Raw genomic sequence first — 23,968 nt, forward strand, 5'->3', positions numbered from 1 at the left:
AAGTCTGCACAGAGCCATTTTTATGCAAAGCAGCATCTGTCAACAGGAGCTGTGGTTTCACAGCACCGTTTTTGCCAGCAGAGGCCATTTTACAAGACAGCACAATTCTGAATGGGTTTAGAAAGGCAATAACAATAAATATATAAAAATAAAGCCACCCACAAAAATACAAACAAAGAACCACATACAGACAATTACTAAGTATCCTGACTTGCTACCAATAACTCTACTCACGAGCATCTAATAAATCATAACAAGGTCCTCTATTAATAAAGTCTTTCATTCTTGTCCATGTAATTGCATTCAAAGTCACTGGTGTTTTCCCCTTCTCGACGAGACATCATAAACACCTCCAGGATTATCTGCCTTTCTACATTCCCCCAACTCCAAAAAGAGATAAGAGACCTTTCCCACATAGGTCCACCCACTGCCCCCTTCAAGGGTCACCACATCCATCCTGGTCTCTCCAAACCACAAGGCGAGTTCTTCCATTCTTTCCTTCCAAGTTCTTGCCCACTCTTCCTTCATTTTCTTCTCACATCCTGAGCAAACAGCATAGCCCAAAGATCAGCAAATGCACATATGGATGTACACACACTCATCTCCAGGCAGGAGCTATCAGGAATTGTATCTGCCTTTAACATGTTAACTCAGATTTGTTTTAAGGCAGGATAAAAGCAGGCTTATGATGTCAATCCAAGCACATCTAACAGCTCCTGGATGCTAATAAACAGTACAAGGACAAAAAAGTGAGCGCTCCCTTTCTCACATTTAGCCTTCCAGCTACCTGCAATCACAAAAACAGGAGCAGCAGAAACCCTGGTGTGCTCCATTACCCTTCATTAGATTCCTCTGCCAGTACTTCAAGAGATTTTTGAGCATTCTGGTACTGTAAGCAACCACAAAGACCTCCAAGAAATCCCACAGCTTAGCTGAACACAAGGGGTCTGTACACACCACGAAGGCCTTTCCTCTTCCATATGAGGCCCAGGCTGACATAGCTCATCTCTAACACACCTCAGCAATACAGACCATGGTAAAAGGCACGATACCAATTCTTCTGCCTGCTCCAAAAGGAAAACAGAACTTCTCCATCACACGTAACCAACAACAGATTCTTCCTTCTACATTTTCTCCTGTGAAAATGCTGCTGAGAGCAAACCACTTGCAGAATGTATATTTTAGACTCAGATCTTATGCATGTCACAGTAAAAAACTTTAAGCACTTTAATTTTAAAAAAGACTTTTAAAAGACTTTAATGCCAAAGCAGAGTCCTACCCCAGATAATATTCCAAAATAAAAGGAAGTGAAATAGAAACAGTAAGAAATGTTATTTACTGAGACTTTCCAAAGCAAGCCGTAACTTCTAAACAAAGAGCACAGCTCTCTCCTCAGAGGAAAAATAAGAAAAACTGAAAGAGTTCAGAAGAAAGGCCCATTTCAGACTTAGCAGTGCTACTAAGGGTAACAGGGGCAGTAAGAAGCACACTAAAAACCACCAAGACTTGACACATCCTGAAGATAGCAAGCCACAAAGTTGTAAAGCAATCATAAAAACTTGAGCTAAACATAAAAAATTCTACGGAAGTGTTGTCCTGCTATACCCAAACAGACATCACTCAGCAGCCATAAACAATTAGCTCGTAACTTAAACAGTTTATTCAATGCAGTTGACACTTCAAAAGCATCTGATGATTTCCTCTGTATTCCAGCAAGCACCAAAACCAGCTTTATCTACAGCATTGTCACAATGATAGAAGACCTTTTACAACAAAAGCTTGTACATAAAAGTACAAGTTACCATGCAATAGTCAGTGAACACAAAATCCTACGCAGGTATAAATGAAGATAAATTTGATGCTTCCTTGAAATACAAGGAATCAACTGCAGACTTGCAAACTACGCTCTCATATTTCCGGTGACTGCATCTACTTCTGAGCAGATGGTGCCAATTTCTGTTTCGCAACTTAAGAGCAGCAGCTGGCTAGTCTGCCTTACAGCAATGTTTTGCCTTTGGTTCTGAAGGCAGAGAGATGGAAGCTGACAGCACAAATACCTACAGATCACACCTGTGACATAAGCAAAGCACCCAATCCATAGCCAGCATATCAGAATTACCTTAGACATAACTCTGTCACTAAGTCTTACATTAAAAGCCTGCTTACATTTTCATAGTCCTTCATGGTCCGAGCTCTGATTGGTGAGACTGTGTCTTCTGCTACATCTGGTAAACCTGGACATTGAAGAGACAGAATGAGTTCAGACAGGGGAATCCAAGATAGGTTTCACTCTGGAAACACTGAGTTTTAGTATTACCTTCCAGTCACAGTCAGGATTTCTTTCTGCTCCCAGTACCTAGTCTATCAAAACCTCTGAATTTTGAACTTTTAAAGCAAGAGGTACATCAAAGTTAAGCTGTACAAGAGGCACTTCTAAACACAAGCCTTCAGAGCATCTGCAACAGGCTTCAGTATCAGAATGAAGTCCTATTAAGCTATTAGAAGTTGGAAACTTCCAGCATCAGTATTCCTAAAGCATAATGCCTCCTAAACACGTTATGTATTTAAACTGCTTGCATGCATGCTCTGCAACAACTGCATTTAACAGGGCTGCCTAATCATTCCATTCAAAGCTCCCATGAGAGTAAACTTAATGAAAATAGCAAGAATGTATACAGCTCATAGCACTCGGGTTATCCGAAGTACAAAGAGGCATCTTTGGCCTTAGGCTAACACCCACGTGAATTCAAACACTTCATTAAAGTACATTCAAAGTCATTGTGTAACCAGTCTTTAAAGCATCCCAGGCAATACCAGCAAACTGTTTTTAACTCTTTGACATTCTTAACAATCACAAAACCGCATTCCTCGAGCCCAGGCTGAGCACGGTCACATTATTTGGCAGCAGCAGCATCACTGCTTGCTTTTGGCAGCCAGGAGGTCCTGGTGAGCCTGGCTTAGTCTGCATTCCCCACTTCTGCGCAACGAGGTGAGCCGGGTTACAGCGCTGGATGCAGGCGGGAACAAAGGCAAATCAGAAACACGCGCCTTAGGCTCGCGGAGCAGAACAAAGAACAGCTTGACCAGCAGTTCTTCTCAATGTAACACCTTCCAGCCATTTTATCTCAAAAGAAGCTTTATTCCGTTCCTGTCAGCCAGCCTGAAGGATGCCGAACGTAACGACACCTCGTCATTTAGAAAAATAGATCTAACTACAGCTTCTGTTCAGCACAGGGGGAAAGTTCTCAAGGTGGGAGCAGATAAAGCGTGAAGCGCCGAGTCAATCCCCGGCGTTCAGACAGAAGGGAGCCGGGCAGCCTCACGCAGGCAGCGCGCAGCGCCCGTCACCTCCCCCAACCCGCCGGGACCCGCAGCCCACACGCAGCGCCCACCGCCCCGCCTCACCTCGGCAGCCGGCCGGCTCGAGCTGCGGGCCCTCGCGGGAGATGTCTGGCAGCGCGGAGACACTGCAGAGAAAGCACGGCGCTAAGAAGGCCCGACACGCACCACGGGGGGCGGCGGGCCGGTTCCTCAGCCCGGGCCGGTTACCTCAGCTCCGCGTACCCTGAGAACCGCTCGCCTACCTGCCCTCGAAGCCCACCGGCAGCGTTACGTCTTCCCCTGGTAGAGAATCCATACCGCCCGCAGCCAGCCACGGCTCCGGCGCCTTTGTGCGTAGCTTTGGCGGCTCCGCTGGAATTCAAACGGCCGCAACCGCTTCCGCCATCTTTGCGTCGACGGAGATGAAGCCGCTGAAGGCAGCGCGGAGGAGGGTGGGGGGGGAGGGCACAATGGGAACGAAAGGGGAGGCGCCATCTTTGTTGTGGGTACTGGCAGAAGGCGGACGAGCGGGCGCCATGTTGGTTGAGGGCAGAGCGGGGCGGTGACTGCCAGCTGGGCACGAGAGGAGAGCGGTGGGCGCCATCTTGAGTGAGGGAAGAAGCAGCGACGGACAGAGCCGCCATCTTTTTAAAGCAGACAGAGAGGCGGCGATAGCGGGCCGCCGTCTTTACTGAGGTCACAGCGTCAGACTTGGAGAGTGAAATACTTGAGTTTGACGACAAAGTTCCAGTCACGGGCAGAGTGTAGTCACGCAGAGGGCCGGCCTTGCTTTGCTTCACACACCTACCTCAGCGTTTCAGACTGTGGCACTGACGTACCTCCCTGTGACATTCTAGACTTGAGTCAGAGCACTGGGATTTTCCCAGTGAGAAAAGGATATTTCTGCAGCTGCTGGCCCAGGGGAGTGGGGAAATCCAGACAGCAAGGGCTTTTCTTTGTGGCACTGTAACATAAGGACAGTCTGTGGGGTGGGACACACACCGCTATCCCCTCGGGATCAGCAACAGCGTTTGGTTTCCTCGGCTCTTTCAAGTGTGTCACGTTTCCCTCAGTCACCAGCCAGGCTGCCTCAGGGGAATTCTCACCTGGCTGGGAAATAGGCCAACGGTGGGGCTGGCACAGACTGTGGGCTGTGATGATTAGCTTTATGTGCTCGGCATATCTCCCTGCAGCTGTGCTCTCTGTTGGGAGCAGGTGAATGCTGTCAGCCTGGGTGTGCCCCAGTCCCAGCCCCAGGCGTCTGTGGTGGTTGTGAGCCACCCATCCCTGCTTCTATCACTCTTCTCTGGATGCACATGAGTGCAGGTGGGGCAGCTGTCGGTGCTCCTAACAGCAAGGAAATGCATGCTTGGTACAGCTAAGCTCTTAATCTTATCTCCTTTCCAGTAAGCTATGCCTGATGTTTTGCACTTGGGCTCCAAGGGTCCTAAGATATGCTCTGTCCCTTCAACTCCCTCACTGCCTTCCAGAAACATTTGTCACCTCATGTGACCGGCTCCCCTTTCGCAGTGGCCTCACCTTCTGTCCTGCTGAAGTTCACTGTGCAAACCAGGTCTTACAGATGGCACCAAGATCACTTCATCCCGTCTGCAGTGTGCCTGCACATCCTTACAATGCAGAAATGAGTGTTCACTTCATAAAATGAGTGAATATTTACTTAGAATACCGGTGTGGTGTTGGTTAAGGTTACAGTAGGATATTATGTATTTGATGCATGCCATTAAGTCACCATCCATCAGCCACAAAGGTGAGTCTGCAGAGTCCCAGCATATTCCTTCATGAAAGAAAATCAGAAGGGCCCTCCTTGTCAACACTTCATGAAATGATTGTCTGATGGACAACAGCATATGGACAGAGATGTACACAAATACATATGCAGATGTGATGGAAAACTCCCCTGGGTTACTGCACTGCCCAAAGCTTTAAAATCTGCAACTGCAAGAGGCAAGGAAGGTAAACGTATTGCCTGAAATCTTCTGGTAATCTTCTTAATGTTATTTAACCTTATCTTAATTAGCAGTACATTTGGGGAGATTATGGAAAATCCTTGTACCAGCAAGCCAGGCTGGAATGGTGTTCTCCTACTTCAGAAGCCAGTCTGAGATTCTTACTGCTACAAGAAACAAAGTGCTAAAGGGAGTTTAAGAAATACATACTTATGGACAGTGCAATGGAATGATCTATGAACAGGTTGTCCAAAGAATTGGGGATGCCCCATCCCTGGAGGAGTTCAAAACAAAGCTGCATGGGGTCCTGGGCAGCCTGATCTGGTAGGAGGCAACCAGTCCACAGCAGAGGGTCAGAACTGGATGATCTTTAAAGTCTCTTCCAACCTGAGCCATTCTATGATTCTATGCTGACCACAAAGTCTGAGGGAACAAGGTGACAGCCTGCTGCTCAGTGCTGAAGCACGGTGCTGGCACAAGGATGGATGCCACCATCAGCTGAACCTGGGTTGCTTGCTGTCCTCAAGTCTTGGCACTGGCGACCTAGTTCAGCATTCAGTTTTGCTCACTCCTGAGCAAAATTCCTCCTCAGCTAAGTCATGCAGAATCAAACTGTTCTGCTAATGCAAATCAGGTCTCAATAAACTCCCTGGAATTTCACTAGTGTGGCCCTTGCTTTTATAGCTCTGGCTCAGTTAAGCATTTGAATGAACACATAGTTCTTAAGTTCACTCAATTGATGCTGGCTCACCTCTCTTCAGGTTCTTTGCTTAATAGGAGTCAAAGAGTTAGACAAAACGTTCCAGGCATAAAGGCAGAACTAGCCTTTAGCATTTTGTATTTACACCAAACAGATAATACTGACAAGTGAGAAAGAAGTGCAAGTTTATCATAAGCCCTTTTGCAGACATGGCCAAAAAAATCTCCAACACTGCTGATGCCACAGATGTGGATTTCAGAGTGTGTTATAAGCGTAAATTTTCTTTGAAAGACCCATTGTGCTCACAAAGAAAAAATACGATACAATATCCTCTTCTAATTTCTTTGCTCTGAAGGTTTCATTTTTAATGACTGCATAGATCTCTGACAAAATACGTCTATGTGAACATCACATTAAATGATGGGGAAATAAGGGCTGGCTGTCCAGCTACCAAACACACGAATGAAAGCTGAAAGCTGGGATGGTTAATAAGCAGACACAACAGATCACAGGGCTCATTTTTTAGATGGATTATCTGACACAGTGTCAGCTGGACTAATGAATATCTGATGTTAAAAAACATTTTTAGGCCACAGTTCTCATCTCACATACAGCAGTATAATGAAGGAATAATTCTCTTGGAACAAATGCCATTACTGGGATGAGATCAGATTCGTTCCTTTAGGATTCAAGCCAGCTTTGATTGCTATCTGTACAAAGACTCCTGCTGAACTCCAATGAACAAAAAACAAATGCAAAAATCCAAGTGGCATAGATACAAATTATATACATTTATTTTTATTCATTTTAAATAACATTCTTCTGTATAAATTCTGACATATATTCAAATCATACACTTTTTTTTTTTCCCTAGAAATGCATTTGTAAGCATAGCATATGCTTAGGAGACGCCTTATTTGGATGTGTAGTAAGACTGATGGGTTTCAGTTGGGAGCAAGTACAAGGCCCACATTTTTCTGATTTTAATCCATTCCTCTGACACACAAAGAACAGAATCCTGTGGGAGCTCATTTCAAAACTTCATTTTAACAAGAAATGTATTTTTAGGATACAATCTTAAATCCATTACTTAAAGGAGACTGTGCAAATTATCTGCCACATTTACATTGCATTTAACATTTATGATAAGACACTGTATAGCAGTGGTTAACTGGCCCAGGATACCTGAAGGATGCTGAATACATCCTCTTCTCTTTCGAAAAAAGACATCCAGTGTGCTAAGTTTGCTCAGCCTGGTCCAAGGGAATTATCATTCCAATGGATGACATCTCCTGACAGCTCCCCAGGGCTACTGCTCCACGCAGTTATTTCTAGCTGCAGTGGTTCCTAAGATTTAAGATCATCTACTCACATTAACCCAATCATACTTTTGCACTTTGCTTACCAAATACTCTCCTAAATTGTGAGCCAGCCAGGCTGCCCCATGCCTTTGACACATCATTGCTTTTTGCCCTTTATCTGCTCCATTATATCCTCTTGCCTTCAGTTATTTGTGGAACTGAACTCACCCCATCCAGACCAGCTGGATCCACAGAGCCTCACAACCCCGAGGATCGTGCCTGCACAGCTGGCTTCCCACCCCTACTCACCTCATTGTACCTTTTCTGTGTTCTCCAGCTACTTTACCATCCCACCACTGCCTTTCCACACAGTGGTCACACCACTGCAGCCAGACAGTGGTATGGTCCATTAGAATTGAAAGCTCCGGATATCTGTATTGCTGCATCAGCCCTACAAGTCATCTAGATGCCTTTGTCTTTTCCTGATAGACACTGAGTTGGGCCCCAGTGCAGCCCTGTAAGTCCATTCTGGCCAATCTACCCATGGCATTTGCAAACCTCAGCATCTGGGAAGCTTCAAGACAAGTTGTGACGTAGGGCAGGCTGGTGTTCCTAGTGGCCTTTCATACCCTGGCACAGGTGTTCTGGCTCTACACTCCATCCACAAGTGATGCCAACCCAAGCTGACTGGAGATGTAACTTGCTTCACCTTCCACAGTGCCTGGGAGGTGACTGCATGACTGACGGAGGCAGCAAGGAGAACCTAATCTCAGATCAAAGTCAAGCATGAAGCTGTTTATTCTTTCTTTGCTGGGGTTTATAAATATAATTCCTCCGCACCAAAGTTCTGGCTGGCTGCAGATGGCTGCTCCACCCTGCTGAGTCAGCTTGCAATCTGACAAGCACTGTCCCACTGCCACATCCTTTCTGTGCTTTCTTCTGCTGTCCAAACCTGGGCAGCCAGGCCCCACCTCGGCCATTCTTCTCATCACAACTGCAGAGGCCATCTAGATCCCTTTGTCCAGATGTACAACCCCCACAGACCATGGCTGCATCCCCCTCCTTTGCATAAGGCATCCTGACCTCCTCATCTTTTCAAACTCAGGGCTAAAACACAAAGCTCTTAAGAGTTCTGGAGGCCAGAAGCAACCCAGATACAAACAGCTGCCTTTGCAGTGTATGGGATGGGAGGGCTGAGCACCTGAACTCATGCTCTGGTTCACCAGATGGTTGGTATTTTTACAGCCAGAGAAAAATTAAACCCTATTCCAGTTACAAGGTAGCCTACTGTCTTATCAAATCTGGGGAAGAGGTGTTTTGTGGCAAAGAGGATAACATCTACTAAAATGTTCTGCAAACATTAGAGTGAACAACCCATCCTTCACTTTGCCTGCTAGCATTAGTCCCAGAAGCTAACAGTTCCTAAATTACCTTTCCCCACCCTATGAAGTGACCAAGTGCAAGTGTATCACAAAATGAGCACTGTCAAATAATTACAATTTTTAGGAAATTCTCTATTTGTCACCACTCTGCTCTTTAAAAGCTGGAAGAATAACTCAAGGATTAGCAAATATCCACATTTTCTCCTCCGTTCCTCCCCCATTTTATAACTAAATGTAGCATTGCTCGAACTTCAGCCCAATTTACAGAACTACAGGACCTCACTCAGGCCCATAGCAGGCAGCAGGATCTCTTCCACATTCCTCTATGCAATACCACATTCTCTTCTCACCATTTCTCACCATCCTCTTGGCTATTCTCCCTCCTTGCTGTGCCTCACCTTTAAATCAAGCAACAAGCTTTTGAAGCAGAAATGGCATCTTTGTGCTTGTGTTCAGAGCACCTATTCCCCACTCCCCCAAAAGTCTCCAAAGATAAGAAAAGCCTCCATGCAGCAAATAAATAATCACCACATTCTTCCTACCATTTCTCACACTGAGAAATATTTACTTTGCCCGGCTCTGAGGATGCATCAGCCAGCTCCTGCTGACCCTTAGCAGGTACTTCATTCCTCCTCAGCACCAATCGCTTGCAGAGCACCAACACGTACAGTGATGCAGCTTTGTTTTGCGGGTCGCCTGTGAGTTGGGTGTAATATCTGTGCATATCCAGCAGCACGCTATTGATTTACATGGGGCTGGCCCAGCACTACCAGCAAGGTGCCCCATGGCACGACTTCCCCAAGCTGTGCTGCCCATTTGTTGTTCTCTCTGTCTGCCAGGCCCACTGAAAACTCAGGGGAACCCATAAAACCTTGTCGAATTCTAGACAGCTGATTCTCCTCCACCACCTTGCGCTACATGAATTTCCTGAAAGCACCCGTGCACGTTCAGCTTTTAAGGCCAGAAGTGCAAATCGGTTTCTGCGAGTATTGTGACTGAAAGCCATTTCCACCCAAATCCAGGCAATTTTTGCCTTCATCCTTCAAGAGAAGCCAGCAGGCTGCACCCAGCCATAGCCATCACCGTGTCCAATGGGAGGAACAGCGCCGAGATCCCAAACGTGAGGAGCTTCAGGAAAGCTCAGTCATTGAGAGCCAGTGTATGTGCATCTTGTACAGAGACTTAAAAACAAGTAACCAAAAGGTACATCTGCCTGCTGGACACCTCCAGGCTTTACTCGTGGCAACGCTGGCTATTCGCTCTGTATTTAAAGGAATAGGGAAATTTGACAGATGCAAGTAGGGAGCACTCACATTTTCTCTAAAAAACAAAGTTATTCAATGACACACTAGAAGAAAAGCTTTAAGCAGTGGGTGTTTGCCAGAGTCCCAGCTCTGACAATATTGCCATCTAATTTACAGTATTTTAAACAACCTCTTTTTTTTTTTTTCTTTTTTTTTTCTTTTTAAACAATGCCACTAATCACTGTACAATTAAAATCTAGATGATAAAATATGACTGGGGAACAGAGGAGGTTGGGGAGGGGTCCACGGTTTTGCTGTTGGCTTTTTTGGTTGTTTGTCTTTTTTTTTTTTACAAATAATTACAAATACAGCTCCAAGAAGATATATTACATTTTATATACAGAACACACCATTGCTATCAGGGTAGGGTATTAAGCCTAGCTTTTATTTGTACACAGCAACCCTGAGATGTCTTGTCGTCTTCCCTTGCACAGAAACTATACAAGTTCATTAACCTCTTCTAGAAAAAAAAAGAAAAAGTGGATTGCTATGTTTTAATAGCATCATCACCCTGTATAAATACTCAGAAAGGGAAAAGCTTACTCTCCTCCCTAACTCCAATATCTTTGTGATATTTTTTCCTGTTTCCCAGCTTTGTGGAAACTGTTAATGGTGACTTTTGTTCAAGTGTGCAACTCACTCCTCTACTTGCTTGGTAGTACAATAAAGAATCATTTCCCATTTTTTGTCCTCCTTTTCAAGCAAATTCACATCAGGAAGTAATACAAAGCCTTTACAAAGGTCTGTTTCCTGAAAACCCACTGTTAATCCATAAGCTACTTTTCAAGCTAAAGATGCAGGCATAAGTGTTAGGTTGGCTGGAAACAGAGTAGCTTCTGATTAATGGGGCATTGCTTTCACTGCCCCATCACCTCTACATGAAAAGGATATTTTAAGATCAGCATAATCGAGTCTTGTACCGACAGTGAATTATGTGGGTCCTTATGGAGAACAACACACTGAATGCATTTCACCACGTTACCTGCCGTTCGGGCACTACAGCTTCCTCCTGTTCACCTGCAAGCTACAGCATGCCCAGCTAAGAGTACCTGAAGAGCAAATTCCTCTGCACGGAGCCTTGGCACGGATCCTGATACCCCTTCAACAAGCCCTGTAACTTCTTGAAGCCAACTCTGGAACAGCTGGATTGCTTCCTCTTCTAAGCTTTAAAATTGTGCATGGGAGTCGTCAGCGTCAGCTGTCCGTTCGGTGCCACTTCATTCCCATCATCTTCCAGCAGCCCCGAAACATCAGCGTTGGGGATGCTGTCGTGGTAGCTGCTGAAGCTGATGTTGTCTTCTTTGAGTTCAATGGTCCAAAAAGGAGCATTAAGTTTTCTGTTTTGATACTCACGGTACATGTAGACAGCACCCACAAAGCCCATTAGTAGGACCACGACAATGATGATGACTGTCAAAATAATTATATTAAACTGAGTCCAAGAAACATCTGCAAAAGCAGAGGTACTATTGTCAGAGGAACTTAAAGGGAATATAGTCTGTATAGTTGTTGGTGACAATGTACTGTTTGTCACTGCAGTTGGGAGTGACGTTGCCTTGCTAGTGTTCGGAGCAGGACTTATAAACTCTGTTATTTCTGGGCCAAGAGTGGCTTCTACAAAACAAAAAACAATAGAGATGCAGTCAATAAAGAAACATGATAAACTGCCATCAAACACACTCTTATGTAACAGTTATTATGTCAGTCAAATCTACACTGCTAAAGCTGGATGTTTTGCAAAATAGCTCACAAAAAAGGATAGCCAGGGATTTTTAAAGTAAATCTGTGTGCTAAGTGCTCCCTGACGGCAGAGATCCTGTGAAAATCCAGTGATGGACAGCTGAGTTTACTACCCAAAGACAGATCACAAGTGCACTAACCAAGACTCAATGCTAGATACGTGACCTCATGATGAAAGTAAGCCACCTGGTCCAGCTCATGCTTAGCACATGGAGATGGGACTCCAGCAGGCACAGCAAGAATTTGTGCTTCGGCCCAACAAAGGCAGAGCCTCACTGGAGCAACGGGGCTGGCATAGCACTGTGCACCTTACACAGAACACTACAGGCAGGATTTATGTTTGTCTTACCTGTGCAAGATCAAGAGAAAACTGACCCATCAGTATTCTGCTGTCACAGTGCTCAGTACTGGGTTCCAATCCAGTTACACTGTGATATGTAAAAGGACAAAACGATCCCGGTTCTGCTTTCAAATGAAGTCATACACAAACCTCACGAACCCCTGAGTTGACACAAAGCAGAGGGTAGCTGAACTGCAACTAAAGAATGCTTTGGATGCTCTCCTGAAGCCTGTAAACAGATGGGAAGCCAGCCCAGATCCTGTTTTAGTCTCTGCTGCAGGCACATGTTCACATGCCAAGGACAAAACCACGGGGACAAGCAGAGGGCCTTTCCAACACCACCCTCCTCAGCAGCCTCAGACACAGGCAGCCAAGGAGCTGCCCTCCATGCAGGGTTATCTCCCTGCCCAGAGCTGAGGCAGCCTGAAGGGAACGCTGGAGATCTCCAAGGTGAGAAAACACAGTGGTTAAGCCTCAGAAAGCACCATAAGAACCTGAGTATCTTTTAAAATGTGACTATAATGAAGTATTTCCTTCACAGGAGTAACCTTTGAATCTATTTTAGACTCTTAAGTAAAAGCAGTAAGAACCTTCCAGAAGCTGAAACCTCAATCAATCAAAATGTACTCAACACCCATTGTTCCACAGGACTCTCTGCACCCTCTTTTCCCTTCCTTTTCCATTTCTGCTATCAGAAACACAACCTCATCTGAAACCCACAAACAACTGTGGCAATTACAGCTGATGGTGCTGCGCTGTATTGATTCAGCTCTCCTGGAGAGTCTAATGATGACTGAGGAGAGGAGCCACTTCTGAAAGAGTCATTTTGCACAGAGTTGCATCTCCAGTGGCAACAGGAGCTGCTCATATTGAGCCTGTCTCCAGCCATGGGCCCTCAGGGGGACTCCCAAGAGTTAACTTCGGGCTGATGAATTCCCAGGTCAGGACTGAGAAAGAAATTCCTCTCGAAGAGGCAGCATGAACCTAACTCAGGCTCCTGCTTTGAGTCCTCCCTGCAGCAGCTTCTCTTTTCACTGCAGGTGCTGCATTAGGTTGATAAGGATGCTGGGTGACAGAAAGCACTTCTCCATGGGTTAATGGGCAGAATCTAGTAATAATAGGAAGGAACATGACGGGAGCAAGAGATTCCTGGATACAGCTTTGGCAGAAGGGCATGAGGAATTCAGTCATTCTTTCCAAATTCCTTCATCAATACTTAATTCTTGGCAAATCCGGACAGTAGCTATAATTAGCAAAAACAGAACTGAGACAATGGCTGATTCACCAGCAAGGAAACAGGACTTTTCAGGGCCTTATATGTGAGTCAGCACCAGCTAAGTGCTGGCAAGGGTGTCCCGGGTGAAAACATATCCAGGAACTGATGACAACATCACAGGAAACAGTGCCATGCTCTGACAGCGGACTGCAGCTTCTGAGCCACAACAAGGGTGCTTGTTTCTGCTCGGCAAGGCCGTGCCAGCCCTCCAGATGTCCTAGGCCTGCTCCTTGAGAGCAGCAGCTGTTCAGTCAATGGGCAGCTTTGGCAGCTTCATCATGAGCGTCATATCCAGCTGCTCTGCTCACCCACAACTTCTGCAAAGCTGCCACTAACTCGTGGCATGAGTGAGCTCCAGGGAGCCAGGGCCATGCCTGCAGCACCTAAGGCAGACAGGGATGCTCTGCAGGATGGCATCCCCAGTTTTGGCTTCTTCTGCTCCCTGTTGCACCTCATCACTGCATCAGGATCAGCAGCCATCTGGGGATCCAAACCCTTTACTTTGGTCATCCCATGTGACTCTTGACTGTTCTCCCAAGCTGCTGCTAAAGTATCACACCTGGTAAGGTTTATGAATGGTCCGTGTGGAAAGATGAGGTTGGTTTTAGCCTTATCCAGGGAGTGCAAGGTGTGTTGTCCTATCAACTCTGATGGCTCAGGAGAGCCTCAGAGCCCAACAATTTCATCTGCAGATCTGGTGAGGATTTCACTCCAGAAGCCACTCCAAACTAGGTCACTCAAACACACTGGTGGTTTGTGGAAATGTCATGCTAAACTAGTTAATGCACAGTACCTCAGCAAGTCAGTCTTTAAACAAGTGAAAGAAACTGTCAGAAAGAGAAAAAGCAGGTGTCAAGGAAACAGGAAAGCTAGACGAACACATCTCTGTCCCTTTGAACAGAGAAAATCTCCCACATCAGGAACTGACAACAATGTCCTTAAAATAAAACGAATTGCAGTGAAAGCTGCAAGTATACAAGCAAAATCATGCATATGGATTTTAATGGAGCAAGGTCACATAGTTGTTTGTATGATGGCAGAGCTGTGCAGAGCGAGATGATGGATGACCCAATGCAAAACTGTCATTTCCAGCCCTGCATCTGCAAAGTTAGAGCTAATGAGCATTCAACTTTCTTTGTATTGATCATCTCCCTGCACAGAGGGCTCGGTGATTGCACCTCCAGAGAGCAGCACGGGAGTAAAAACCACATTAGCTCCTAATGGAAGATCTGGATTAAATCTCTGTTGGTGACAGGGATGAATTTGGGTCCACGTACACTTCCTGCACAATGGGTTCTCTTACCTGACACATAAGAGTGCTGGAATTGTGTCTATGCATGGAGCTGGAGGTCCACCTTGAGGAACAATGGTATCCACTGATATATTCAGCAGATATCCTGATATCCACTGAACTGGTAGTGTAAGAACTACCTTCCGTGATTTTACTCTGTTTCACTATGCACTAGCTTTTCTAAGTACCAGAGCCAACTTGCACCTGAGGATTCTACATGCAGCACTTCAGATGCACACTGAAGATAGATGAGAGACCCCAGAGCAAGTACCACTAAGTTCTGGCATTCACTTGCTGCATAAGCCCAGCTCTCACCTCTCAGGGCAGATTCAGCTTCCCCATTTGCAAAGCCAAAACAAGAATATCTAGATTACTTCTGAGTCATTATTTGCACAGTATCAGGGGTGACAAAAGTTATTATGAATGCTCTTTGCATGGAACTAAACAGTGCACTAAAATGGATTGGTCAAACGGGGGCCCTGGGCAGCCTGATGGTGGGCAACCCTGCTCATGGCAGGGGAATGAGTCTGATGGTCTTTAGAGGTCCCTTCCAACCCAAATCATTCTGTGAGTCTACAACCTGGAAATTCATTGGGCACTAGGAGCTCAAATACATCAAGCAACAGAAGCCTGAAAATCTACATTTCAATACACTGCAAGTAGATTTCTTCTCAGCATACTGTTGACCTGTGTGGGAAACTCAAGGTATCTGCAGAACACTGAGGGCAAGCAGTGCCTCAGGCGCATCCATTGCTGCTGCTCGTTTCAGTATTGGCTGCATTGAGCTTCTGGTAGTGGAGGACAAAACTTCCCAAGGAAGTCTTCCCCGTGGCCCATGATGAGCCTTTTGGAGGCATGGGGTTCATTGTTTTCCCTGGAAGACTTCAAAGCCGCTCCGTCCTCAGTCCAAACCCACCCCATGAGCAATTACCAGCCTCCAGGCAGCTCATGCACATCTGACGCACACAGCGGGCTCCAGCCCCGAGCCCAGGAGCACATTTTACCTTTCCTGGTGCAGTTGATTCCCTCAGGGTCCCTGACGTAGCCGTCCTCACACTCATGGCAGTGGAAGCCAGCAGTGTGGTACAGGCACCCAATGCACTCGCCACTCTCTGGTTTGCAGATGCTGGGGGACAGCATGGGGTCCACGTTCCCATTGCAGTGGCACCTGACACAGATGCTGTCGGAGTTGTAGTAGCCGTCGGCACACTGGTTGCAGTTGGGGCCAGTGTAACCAACTTTGCACTTGTCACATGTTGGGGCAGCTTCACCAGGCTCTGCAGAATACAGAAAGCAGAAGAGGTGAGTGCCATAGCCCCTCTCTGTGGGGTTTGTTCTGTGGGACTGTGAACAACTAAGACAAACATCAGTGGCCACTGACTGTTAATCAATCTCAAATTTTAAGCTATAAATATAATTATTTAACTGCAGCATTTTCTGTTTCTAGGGAGAATAAAAAGGTTTGTGGGGTTCTGATGCCTCGTACCAGCATCACAGAGCACGCTCAGCAGGTTGCTAAGCAAACATGCCTGCTCCCAAATGTCTCCATCTCAAGCAGCCAGTTTCAGGAAACAGCTGGATGGAGGCTGCCAGCAATCTGCAGCAACCTGGTGGCACTGCTCCCAGCAAGATGCCCTGGTCCAAGCACAGGGAGACCCAGCGGCTACACATCGGCCCCATGGCTGTTGCACACTGAGCAGCAATTTAACTGAAACACATTGAGAAGAGCTCACACCAAGAGGAATCAGACCAAAAGGAGAGCCTTACGGATCTGGCAGGTGCCGGTCGATGCCACAGTGGAGCAGGGGCAGCGGTGGCAGCTGTGGGCGCTCCTGTAGAAGCCACTCCTGCAGAGCTCGCAGTGCTTCCCCTCCGTGTTGTCCTGGCAGTGCAGGCAGGTGCCTGGGGAAAGAGCACAGCAGCCAGTTGGCAGCAGAACTGGAGCAGAGCATTTGGAGCATGAACCCACGTGGTGTGCTTGCAATTAGCAGAGCTCACAGGTGATTCAGGATACCCTCCAGCCAAATTACAATCCTGGGACTTGCCTTGGACTCTTATGACCTTTAGACAGTGTTCCACACACTCAGATAATGTGAAGAAGTAGGTAGCCCCAACAAAGGTGCCCGTAACTCAAAGTCAAGGCAGGTAAACACATGCTATCAATATTAAATATTCCCCAACAGAAGGGGTTTGGAGCAGTATCTGTGACAGCAAGCCAGTATGGCAATACTTAAACCCCCACTTTTGCAAGGGGATTTCCCTCCAGTTTATGCCTTTGCTCCTTTTTGTGTTCCCATACTACAGAGCTGATAAACAAGTGCCACTGCACTGCTGTGGGGGCCAACAGCTACATCCCACCTGTGTGGATCCAGCTTCCCCCATTCCTAGCACAGGAGGAACATTTGTCAGGGGCACAAGCCAGCAGCAATCGGTGACCTTCCTGCGGGGACAGAGGAGACCTGCCTGGGGAAGCCCCTGAATCAGAAAACTGACAAGCTGTGTCTCATGGAGGCTATGTCCTAATGGCCCTCTAAATTGCATTTTGATATTATTGTGAACAGGGAAAGAAAAATCAACCACAGCCATCCATCAACAGGAACATCCTGTAATTCAGCAGGCTCCTCTTGGAGGTGGTGGTGACCTGAGGGATGCTTATTTGATTAAATCCCCTGCACAAGACTCTAAAAATGCAACAGCCTCCTTGCAACAACCCAAGCTAGCACTGCACATCCACTGCATTTCTGAGCACTGACAGGAGGTTCCCCAAGCTACGCCAGCAGCGCTGCTCCTATCGATGCTAACTACATCTAATATGCTGAACTGGTTTAATGCTGACTATTAACATAACCACAGCAGATCTTCTCATTAATTTTGAAGCAGTTTGGCTCCCATGCAAGCCCACCGCATGGCTCCTGCTTCTCTCCTTGCACAGCGATGACTTCGCAGCAGAGCATCCCAAGCCCAGCACCAAGGAGACAAAGCAAACCCTGGTTAGCTGCTGAATTGGGGAAGTGGCTGATTCACCCACGGCAGTGCTGACAGCACCCTGGTAAGCCAGGATGCTTGCTCGGCATCAGCTCCCACACACTGTTTGCTCTGCTCCCGGCTGCCTGCCAGACACGAGCTGGTGGCTTTTGTGGGAGAGGTGCAGAGTTAGAGGGGAAATCACCTCCTGCTTTCTGTTCCCACAGCTGCAGCCCTCAGTCAGCTGCTCTGCCAGGCTGCCCTGTGCAAAGCCACTGCTGGAAAGCCAGTATGCTCCATCAGCACCGAGGGTGCCTTGAACTGTGCTCTGCAGGCTTCAGTGGGGCATAAATCTGGGCTCACACCTGCGTGCTCTGTACAGCTGTGGTCATTTCAAGCCCAGTGTCTTTCCTGCCTGTGGAAATTACCAGCATTTATCTGCCCTGTGAAATGGCTGCACTTCCAATGAGTCAGCAGGTTGCTCAGCCGTGCACAGCAATCGAGTATCAATGTTGGAAAGCCTTAATAATTAATAGCTCTTCCCACCCTGATAACACCCTGGGGACGGCTCAGGGCTGGCTGTACCCCAGCTGGATACAACTGAAGCCGCACAGCCCCAACACCGTGCATGAGGGTCACAGCGGAGGAAGCGAGGCCACGTGGGGACTTCTGGCTGCCCAATTTCCAGCCCAGTAATTCTAAATATTCCTCCCGGGCAGAGCTGAGCTGAGACAGGCTGTGAGGAGCCGGCAGGGGGAGCCCAAAGGACAGCATTAGTGCGGAAAAAAGCCTTGAAAATTTGACAAAGACTGCACACAGTTGATGTGAAGCTGGGGAGGTCACACAAAGTGCAGTCACTAGTGCAGGCTGAGAGCACTGTGTTACTTGTTAGACGTCGGAGCTCATTTTTATCGACTGTTCTCTGTTCTGGTTTTGTTGGGTTCCCCCATCTCCGGCAGCAAATAAAGCAGATGGAGGAAAAGGGAGGAAAAAAAAAAAAGGATTTTTGTCAAATCAACAATAGCTCATTAACTGAAATGAGAGCTTTTCTTTGCAGAGCTGCAGAGGCCAGGGCTGCAAACTGGGGTTTGAATCGAGAGAGGTGGACCATCGTGGGAGAAGAAGGAAGAGCAGATTATCTCACTCCTTCACAAAACCCACACAGCCAGCTCCAAATCAGCATCAGAGCTGAAGTGTGCACAGCTTTCATATCCTGCAATATCAAGAGGACGTAAAATCACGCTTGAAGTTCAGAGTAGGAATGAATGAATTCAATTCCAAGGAGTGCAGACCTGGAACATGCCCACGGAAGCAGAAGGAGGGCAGGAGCAGGTGCCAAAACTGCCCCAGATCACCACATTGATAAGCCCTGCCTCTCTGTCAGCTATTTAAAAAAAGGGCAGCATTTCTGAAATGACTGCTCCTTGATAAGCTCCTGGATGAATATTACAGAATCCCATTGCAATCTGGAAGATCTGATGAGAATGTGAATGTTACAGGGTGAATGCTGTTGCTACGTGGGGACTGTGCTGTCTGCACAGAGCTGCTCCTCCAGGAGCTCCCTGCAGCAGGGAGGAGAAACAGCTCAGCCTCCCCCTGCCCTCCCATACACCACCCAAGCACAGGTGCCTCAACCCTTGCACCCCATCAGCACCCATATGCACAAGAGACAGCAAAGGGACGATCAAGAAAAACAAACGAGGCAAATTCACAAGAAGTAGGCAACAGTAATTAGACGTGGCCAGTTTTTTTCCCAGCGCTAATTACATAATCTGTGGCAATACCAGTCACCTTACATCACTGCCAGCACAGTGTATGTTTCCAGGTAAACAGCATTGAAACAAAAGCTCCTTAAGAGCCCGCGTTGCGTGTTAGTGCAGAACAATGGAGCACTGATTTCCGATAGAGACTGCAGGATAAAGGCTCTGCACTGCAGCCTGGAGCAAATAACCCAGCCTTTATCGGCTTCATTGGGAACAGGACTCCCTCCAGCCCTGCCCTGCGTCTTAATTTCAGCCTCATGGTGATGATCCTGAGCACTCAAAGCACAAAGATGGAGATCAGTAGGGTGAGTGAAAACGGGAAAGGAGACAAAGAGGCAAAGCTTGCAGGCGCGGTGCTCAGCAGGGGAAGGCAGAGTTACCTGTTAGGCGGTCGCAGGTGTTGGAGTGGTTGTTGCACTGGCACGGCTCACAGGTGCTGTTGGCTCTGTAATACCCATCACTGCACCGGTCACACTTCAGGTCTGTCACACCGACTTTGCACTGGCACTTCCCATCACTGCACGGAGAGGAACAAGCAGTGACATCATAAGATCACAAAAAGAGACCTTTAAAGGCCATCGGGTCCAACTCCTTCCAATGAACAGGGGTGCTCAGGTTGGTCCCCTGCAGGAGAAGGGATCAGTGCAGGCACCACAACTCACAGAGCACCCCTGGGCAGCACGGGATGCAGCTCCTTCTCACCACCCCTTCCTTCCCCAGCATTTAGCAGTGCCTGCATCCCATTGTTCTCCCTCACTCCTCCTGGGGAAGCACCGCGCTATTTGCTTCTGAAAGCCCCCAGAAAAATCTGTTGATTCCAACTAATCGAGGCTCCAAACAGCTCGATGTGTTGCTTTTAATTAAAACACATTGTGATGTTCTGGGAAGACGTTGCTTCTGTTAGAAATGAACATGATTTTGTATTTCTGTTCTTCGCTCGCTTGCTAAAGGAAAAGGAAGCACTCCAAGGCACACCAAAATGCAGCAGTCAGCCCGGGAGGCTGCACAATTAAACACTTGCAGAATACTAAATTTCAGGCGTATTTAATGGACAGATTACAAGCAGGCAGAAGCAACGCGATGTTTCCTGGCTCTTCAGACCATTATCCAGAATTGGAGCGGGCAGATGCGGAATTCAAAGGGATGATGCTGTGAAGCAGCTCCGACTGTTTGACTTTTAAAAAGCTTTTCACAAGACCTGACATTAATCCAAACGCTGTCACAGTGTTTACAACGAGAGCAAACAGAAAGCAGCTTGTTTTTATTTGCTTCTGGCCACCGCTGGGCAGATATTCCTGTAAGAGGGCAGGGGATGGGCAGAGCCAAGCAGGGAAAAACAACAGCATGGGGATTTCCCAGAGTGCAGAGTCCCATGTTATTGCCCCTTGTCCCATCCATGATCATGCCTGTATTTACTGACATCCTCCTGCACCTTTCCTCAGACTCCCACGTTTTTAAAGGTTTATTTCCCCAGCGACTCCACTCAATGGAGCATTTTGGGGCAACGTCCCTTGATTTTACTTGTGAGCTTAAAAATAACAGGAAAGAAAGGCATTTTTATTTTAAAAGGTTTTGGAAAGTTTAATTTTAATGGCTCTCAAGCAGACCTTTTCTCAACATGTTACGTATGGCACAGAGCCAGGTTCTGCATGTGCAAGAATTAAATCACTCAGCAAATATAAAGCTTTCCCTGTGGTCATTGCTTCCACAGAATAAAGCCCCCTTACAACACTCCTTTTCATAGCCCCAGCCCAGTAAGGGCTGTCAGACACTTTTTAAAGCAAAGGTCAATGATATAAATGCGTCGAAACCACAAAAAAAGTCCTGTTAACAGACCGAGTGCACCCATAAAAATCCAGCAACTTGAAAGAAAAGAGCCACAGTTTAATACTCGCACAGTGAGAACGGAGCTGCATTTTGAGCCAACGCCAGGAATTTCATTTTTGGGGGAGGTGGGGGAAAAGGAGGGGGAAGGGAGGAAACATTTTGATGCAGCGACATCAATTGCTCAACTCCATTTTGGAGATTAACTCCACCAAAGCCAGCCAGCTTGTTGCTCTCGACAAACAAGTGATGCGGGGATGGGATGGGACAGAACCAGGCCCCAAATCCCAGCATCTCAGTCAGCTTTAACCCTGCCTGGGAGTGCCCTGGGAGCAGGGCACAAAGTCCCACCTCTGTAGCATCTCGTGCTCGGCCTGACGCTGCAGAGCCTCACAGGTAACTCCCAGCCAGGACTTACAGCCAGGGATGCAAACACAGACACAAAGAGCTGTGTCCAAACCCCTCACTGCTCAGCACAGGAACTTGAGGCCTCCTTGCATGGAAAATAAGGAAAGCACAAAAATATCTGTGGTCCAGGAGAAATTGCAGCATGCAGCTGTGATGGGAGCTGTGCTCCTGTACAGAGACCCCTAAAGAGAAGGGACAGACAGACAGACACAAGACGGATGGGCACACAAGCAGCACAGCCTTAGGGCTGTTTGGAGGCACGCTGTGCATGGTTTAATGGTGTAACAGAAAACCCTTAGCAAACTCCAATAGTTTATTTTCTTCTTTCTTTTCTTTCCCAAGGAGAAGGGGAAAATTCATGCTGAACGTTTTCCCAGCTGCCAGCAAAACACGGATGCCCAGCTGCCATCAGGAGCCCCAGGGCCAACCAATGTGCCCCAGCCCCAACCTTTTGTGCTTTCATTTTAAAATTTCCTCTTCATATACAAGGCTGGTGAGACTGTGGAGCAGGGTAAGGAGGAGGGCACACCTACGGGCATCAGCACAGGGCACGATGTGTGGGTTTCCCATCTCCCTGCTTGCACACCTGGAGCAGGAAAAGCCCCATTGGGTTTCACCTCCCCTCTCCCCCTGGAAGCCCCAACGCTTTCGTGGAAGCGATGCCCAGCTCTGAGCCGCCTTTGTGGCAGGCAGAAGAAGTGGGGCTTTATGGCACAGAACATTGGGCCTTTGTGCACCGCATTCCTCGCGCTGTGCCGGGGGAGGGCGCCTGGTTAGAGGGCAGCCCTCGATGGAGAGGGACCCTGAAAGGCCGCTCTGTGAGTGTCAAAGGGCCACCTTGTCCAGCCCTGCCACCGCATCCCCCCGCCGGGGACACCCCGCATCCCACCCTGGGAAAGCTGGGGATCTCCACCCCAGCACTGCCTCAGTGCTCAGAGGGAGCTCAGTGGGGAGAGCACAATGCCATTGGATACCAACGCTGCCCTACAGAGTGCAGAACTCAAATGGGCTCAGAACAGGATCCAGCCATGGGGAATGGGCTGCCGCCCATGGTTCTGCACAGCGCAGCCCCTCTGTGCCCCAAATCCTCAATGCAGGGAGAAGGAAGGCACAGGGCAGCCTGAAAACCACAATGCAGCCATAAGGACCCCAACAGCCATGCTGGTATCTTTGCGAGGGCAGTCAGTGCTCATCAGAGCAGCAAGCCTGCAACACAGGAACAGCAAAGCCTGTTGGAAAAATCAACCAAATAACAGCATTTCTGAGCAGCCCAAATTACTGTAGGGGAGATTATGACAACCTGCCGCTCACTGCTGTGTCCATTCACTCAGTCCTTTCCCTCTTCTTTCTGCACCCCAATACAGATGGGTGCAGGGACAACATCCACCTGCTTGCAGAGGAGAACCAATCAGCTGTAAAGCACAGGAGCCGGTAATAGAAGAGATATATGGATAATTAAAGCACACACACACACACACACACACACAAATCTGCTCTGCCAGGGTATTCTTCTACATTTATGACGTCCACATGTAACAATTTCCGCTATGAAAAAGATCTCTTCTTGGCAGAAGGATGCTGACGAGGCATTGCCTGGAGATAATGAGCCACTGCTTGTGCTCGGCTGATCCACAAAGGGAGCACATTGTTTCAGATATGAAATAGGGAAAAAAATGGCTTTTTGGAGACATTGTTTTGGAAGCCGTTGAGGAGTTGGGCTGCCAGTGCGGCTTACTGGGCTGCTGGGATACAATGGGATGGCAATACAGACCCCACCCTAAAAAAATGACATTTCTAAGTGAATGATACTGATGACAGAAAATGAGCATTTTCTGCATGCAGAATGAGAACTCCACCACCTTCCCCCCAACAACCCTCTGAGCTGGGATGAGTGGAGACCCTGGGAACAAGGCCGGGGAAGCTCCACAAATGGCTTTCCACAGATCTGCCCTTTCTAACAAACCCCATATTTCCACCCCACATGGCCTCACACCTCAAGATGCCCAACCTGGTTCCAGCTCCTGCCCTGCCCCACTGCCTCCCAGCAAAACTAATGCTCCATGTTCACATTTCCCCGTGGCCTCACTGCATCCTTCCCCTCCCAAAGAGCTCTGCAAGCCCAGCTCCCCCAGAACCCCCAGGCCCTAGCCAAAGACCTTCACAAAGGGCACTCTCTCTGGAGCTGCTGCTCCTACCCTCATTGCAGTGCTTCTGTAAATCCATCCAGGTCAGGATCCCACCCAGCCCCTCCAACCAGAGCCCAGCACATAGAGGGCATGCAGGGGGAGGTTGCTCCCTTTCCAGCCTCACCACATCCCTGCTCCAGGGCACAGCCATGTACAAATGCTCTCAGGGATGCTCTGCTTTAATTCTTTTTAATGCAAACA

The 23,968-nt window shown here is 47.7% G+C and overlaps 2 protein-coding genes across 4 annotated transcripts in view; both read right to left on the reverse strand.

Moving 5' to 3' along the window:
- CDK5RAP2 (CDK5 regulatory subunit associated protein 2) overlaps window positions 1–3,986 on the reverse strand; it is a 72,750-nt gene extending 68,764 nt beyond the window's left edge. For 2 of the 3 annotated variants that reach the window (XM_048965809.1, XM_048965808.1), the window contains exons 1-3: window positions 3,585–3,985; window positions 3,406–3,467; window positions 2,167–2,234 (exon numbers count right to left, since the gene is read on the reverse strand). In XM_048965809.1, the coding sequence (XP_048821766.1) occupies window positions 2,167–2,234; window positions 3,406–3,467; window positions 3,585–3,637 (183 nt within the window). In that variant the 5' untranslated portion in view covers window positions 3,638–3,985. Of the gene's footprint in view, window positions 1–2,166; window positions 2,235–3,405; window positions 3,468–3,584 lie in introns of all 3 variants that reach the window. The other variant, XM_048965807.1, reaches the window with a different exon arrangement.
- Window positions 3,987–10,094: 6,108 nt separating this feature from the next.
- MEGF9 (multiple EGF like domains 9) overlaps window positions 10,095–23,968 on the reverse strand; it is a 34,549-nt gene continuing 20,675 nt past the window's right edge. The window contains exons 4-7 of the mRNA XM_048966471.1: window positions 19,730–19,866; window positions 16,390–16,524; window positions 15,627–15,899; window positions 10,095–11,589 (exon numbers count right to left, since the gene is read on the reverse strand). Coding sequence (XP_048822428.1) covers window positions 11,135–11,589; window positions 15,627–15,899; window positions 16,390–16,524; window positions 19,730–19,866 — 1,000 coding nt within the window. The 3' untranslated portion in view covers window positions 10,095–11,134. The remainder of the gene's footprint in view (window positions 11,590–15,626; window positions 15,900–16,389; window positions 16,525–19,729; window positions 19,867–23,968) is intronic.

This window comes from Lagopus muta, chromosome 19, assembly GCF_023343835.1.
Source record: "Lagopus muta isolate bLagMut1 chromosome 19, bLagMut1 primary, whole genome shotgun sequence".
NCBI lineage: Eukaryota > Metazoa > Chordata > Aves > Galliformes > Phasianidae > Lagopus > Lagopus muta.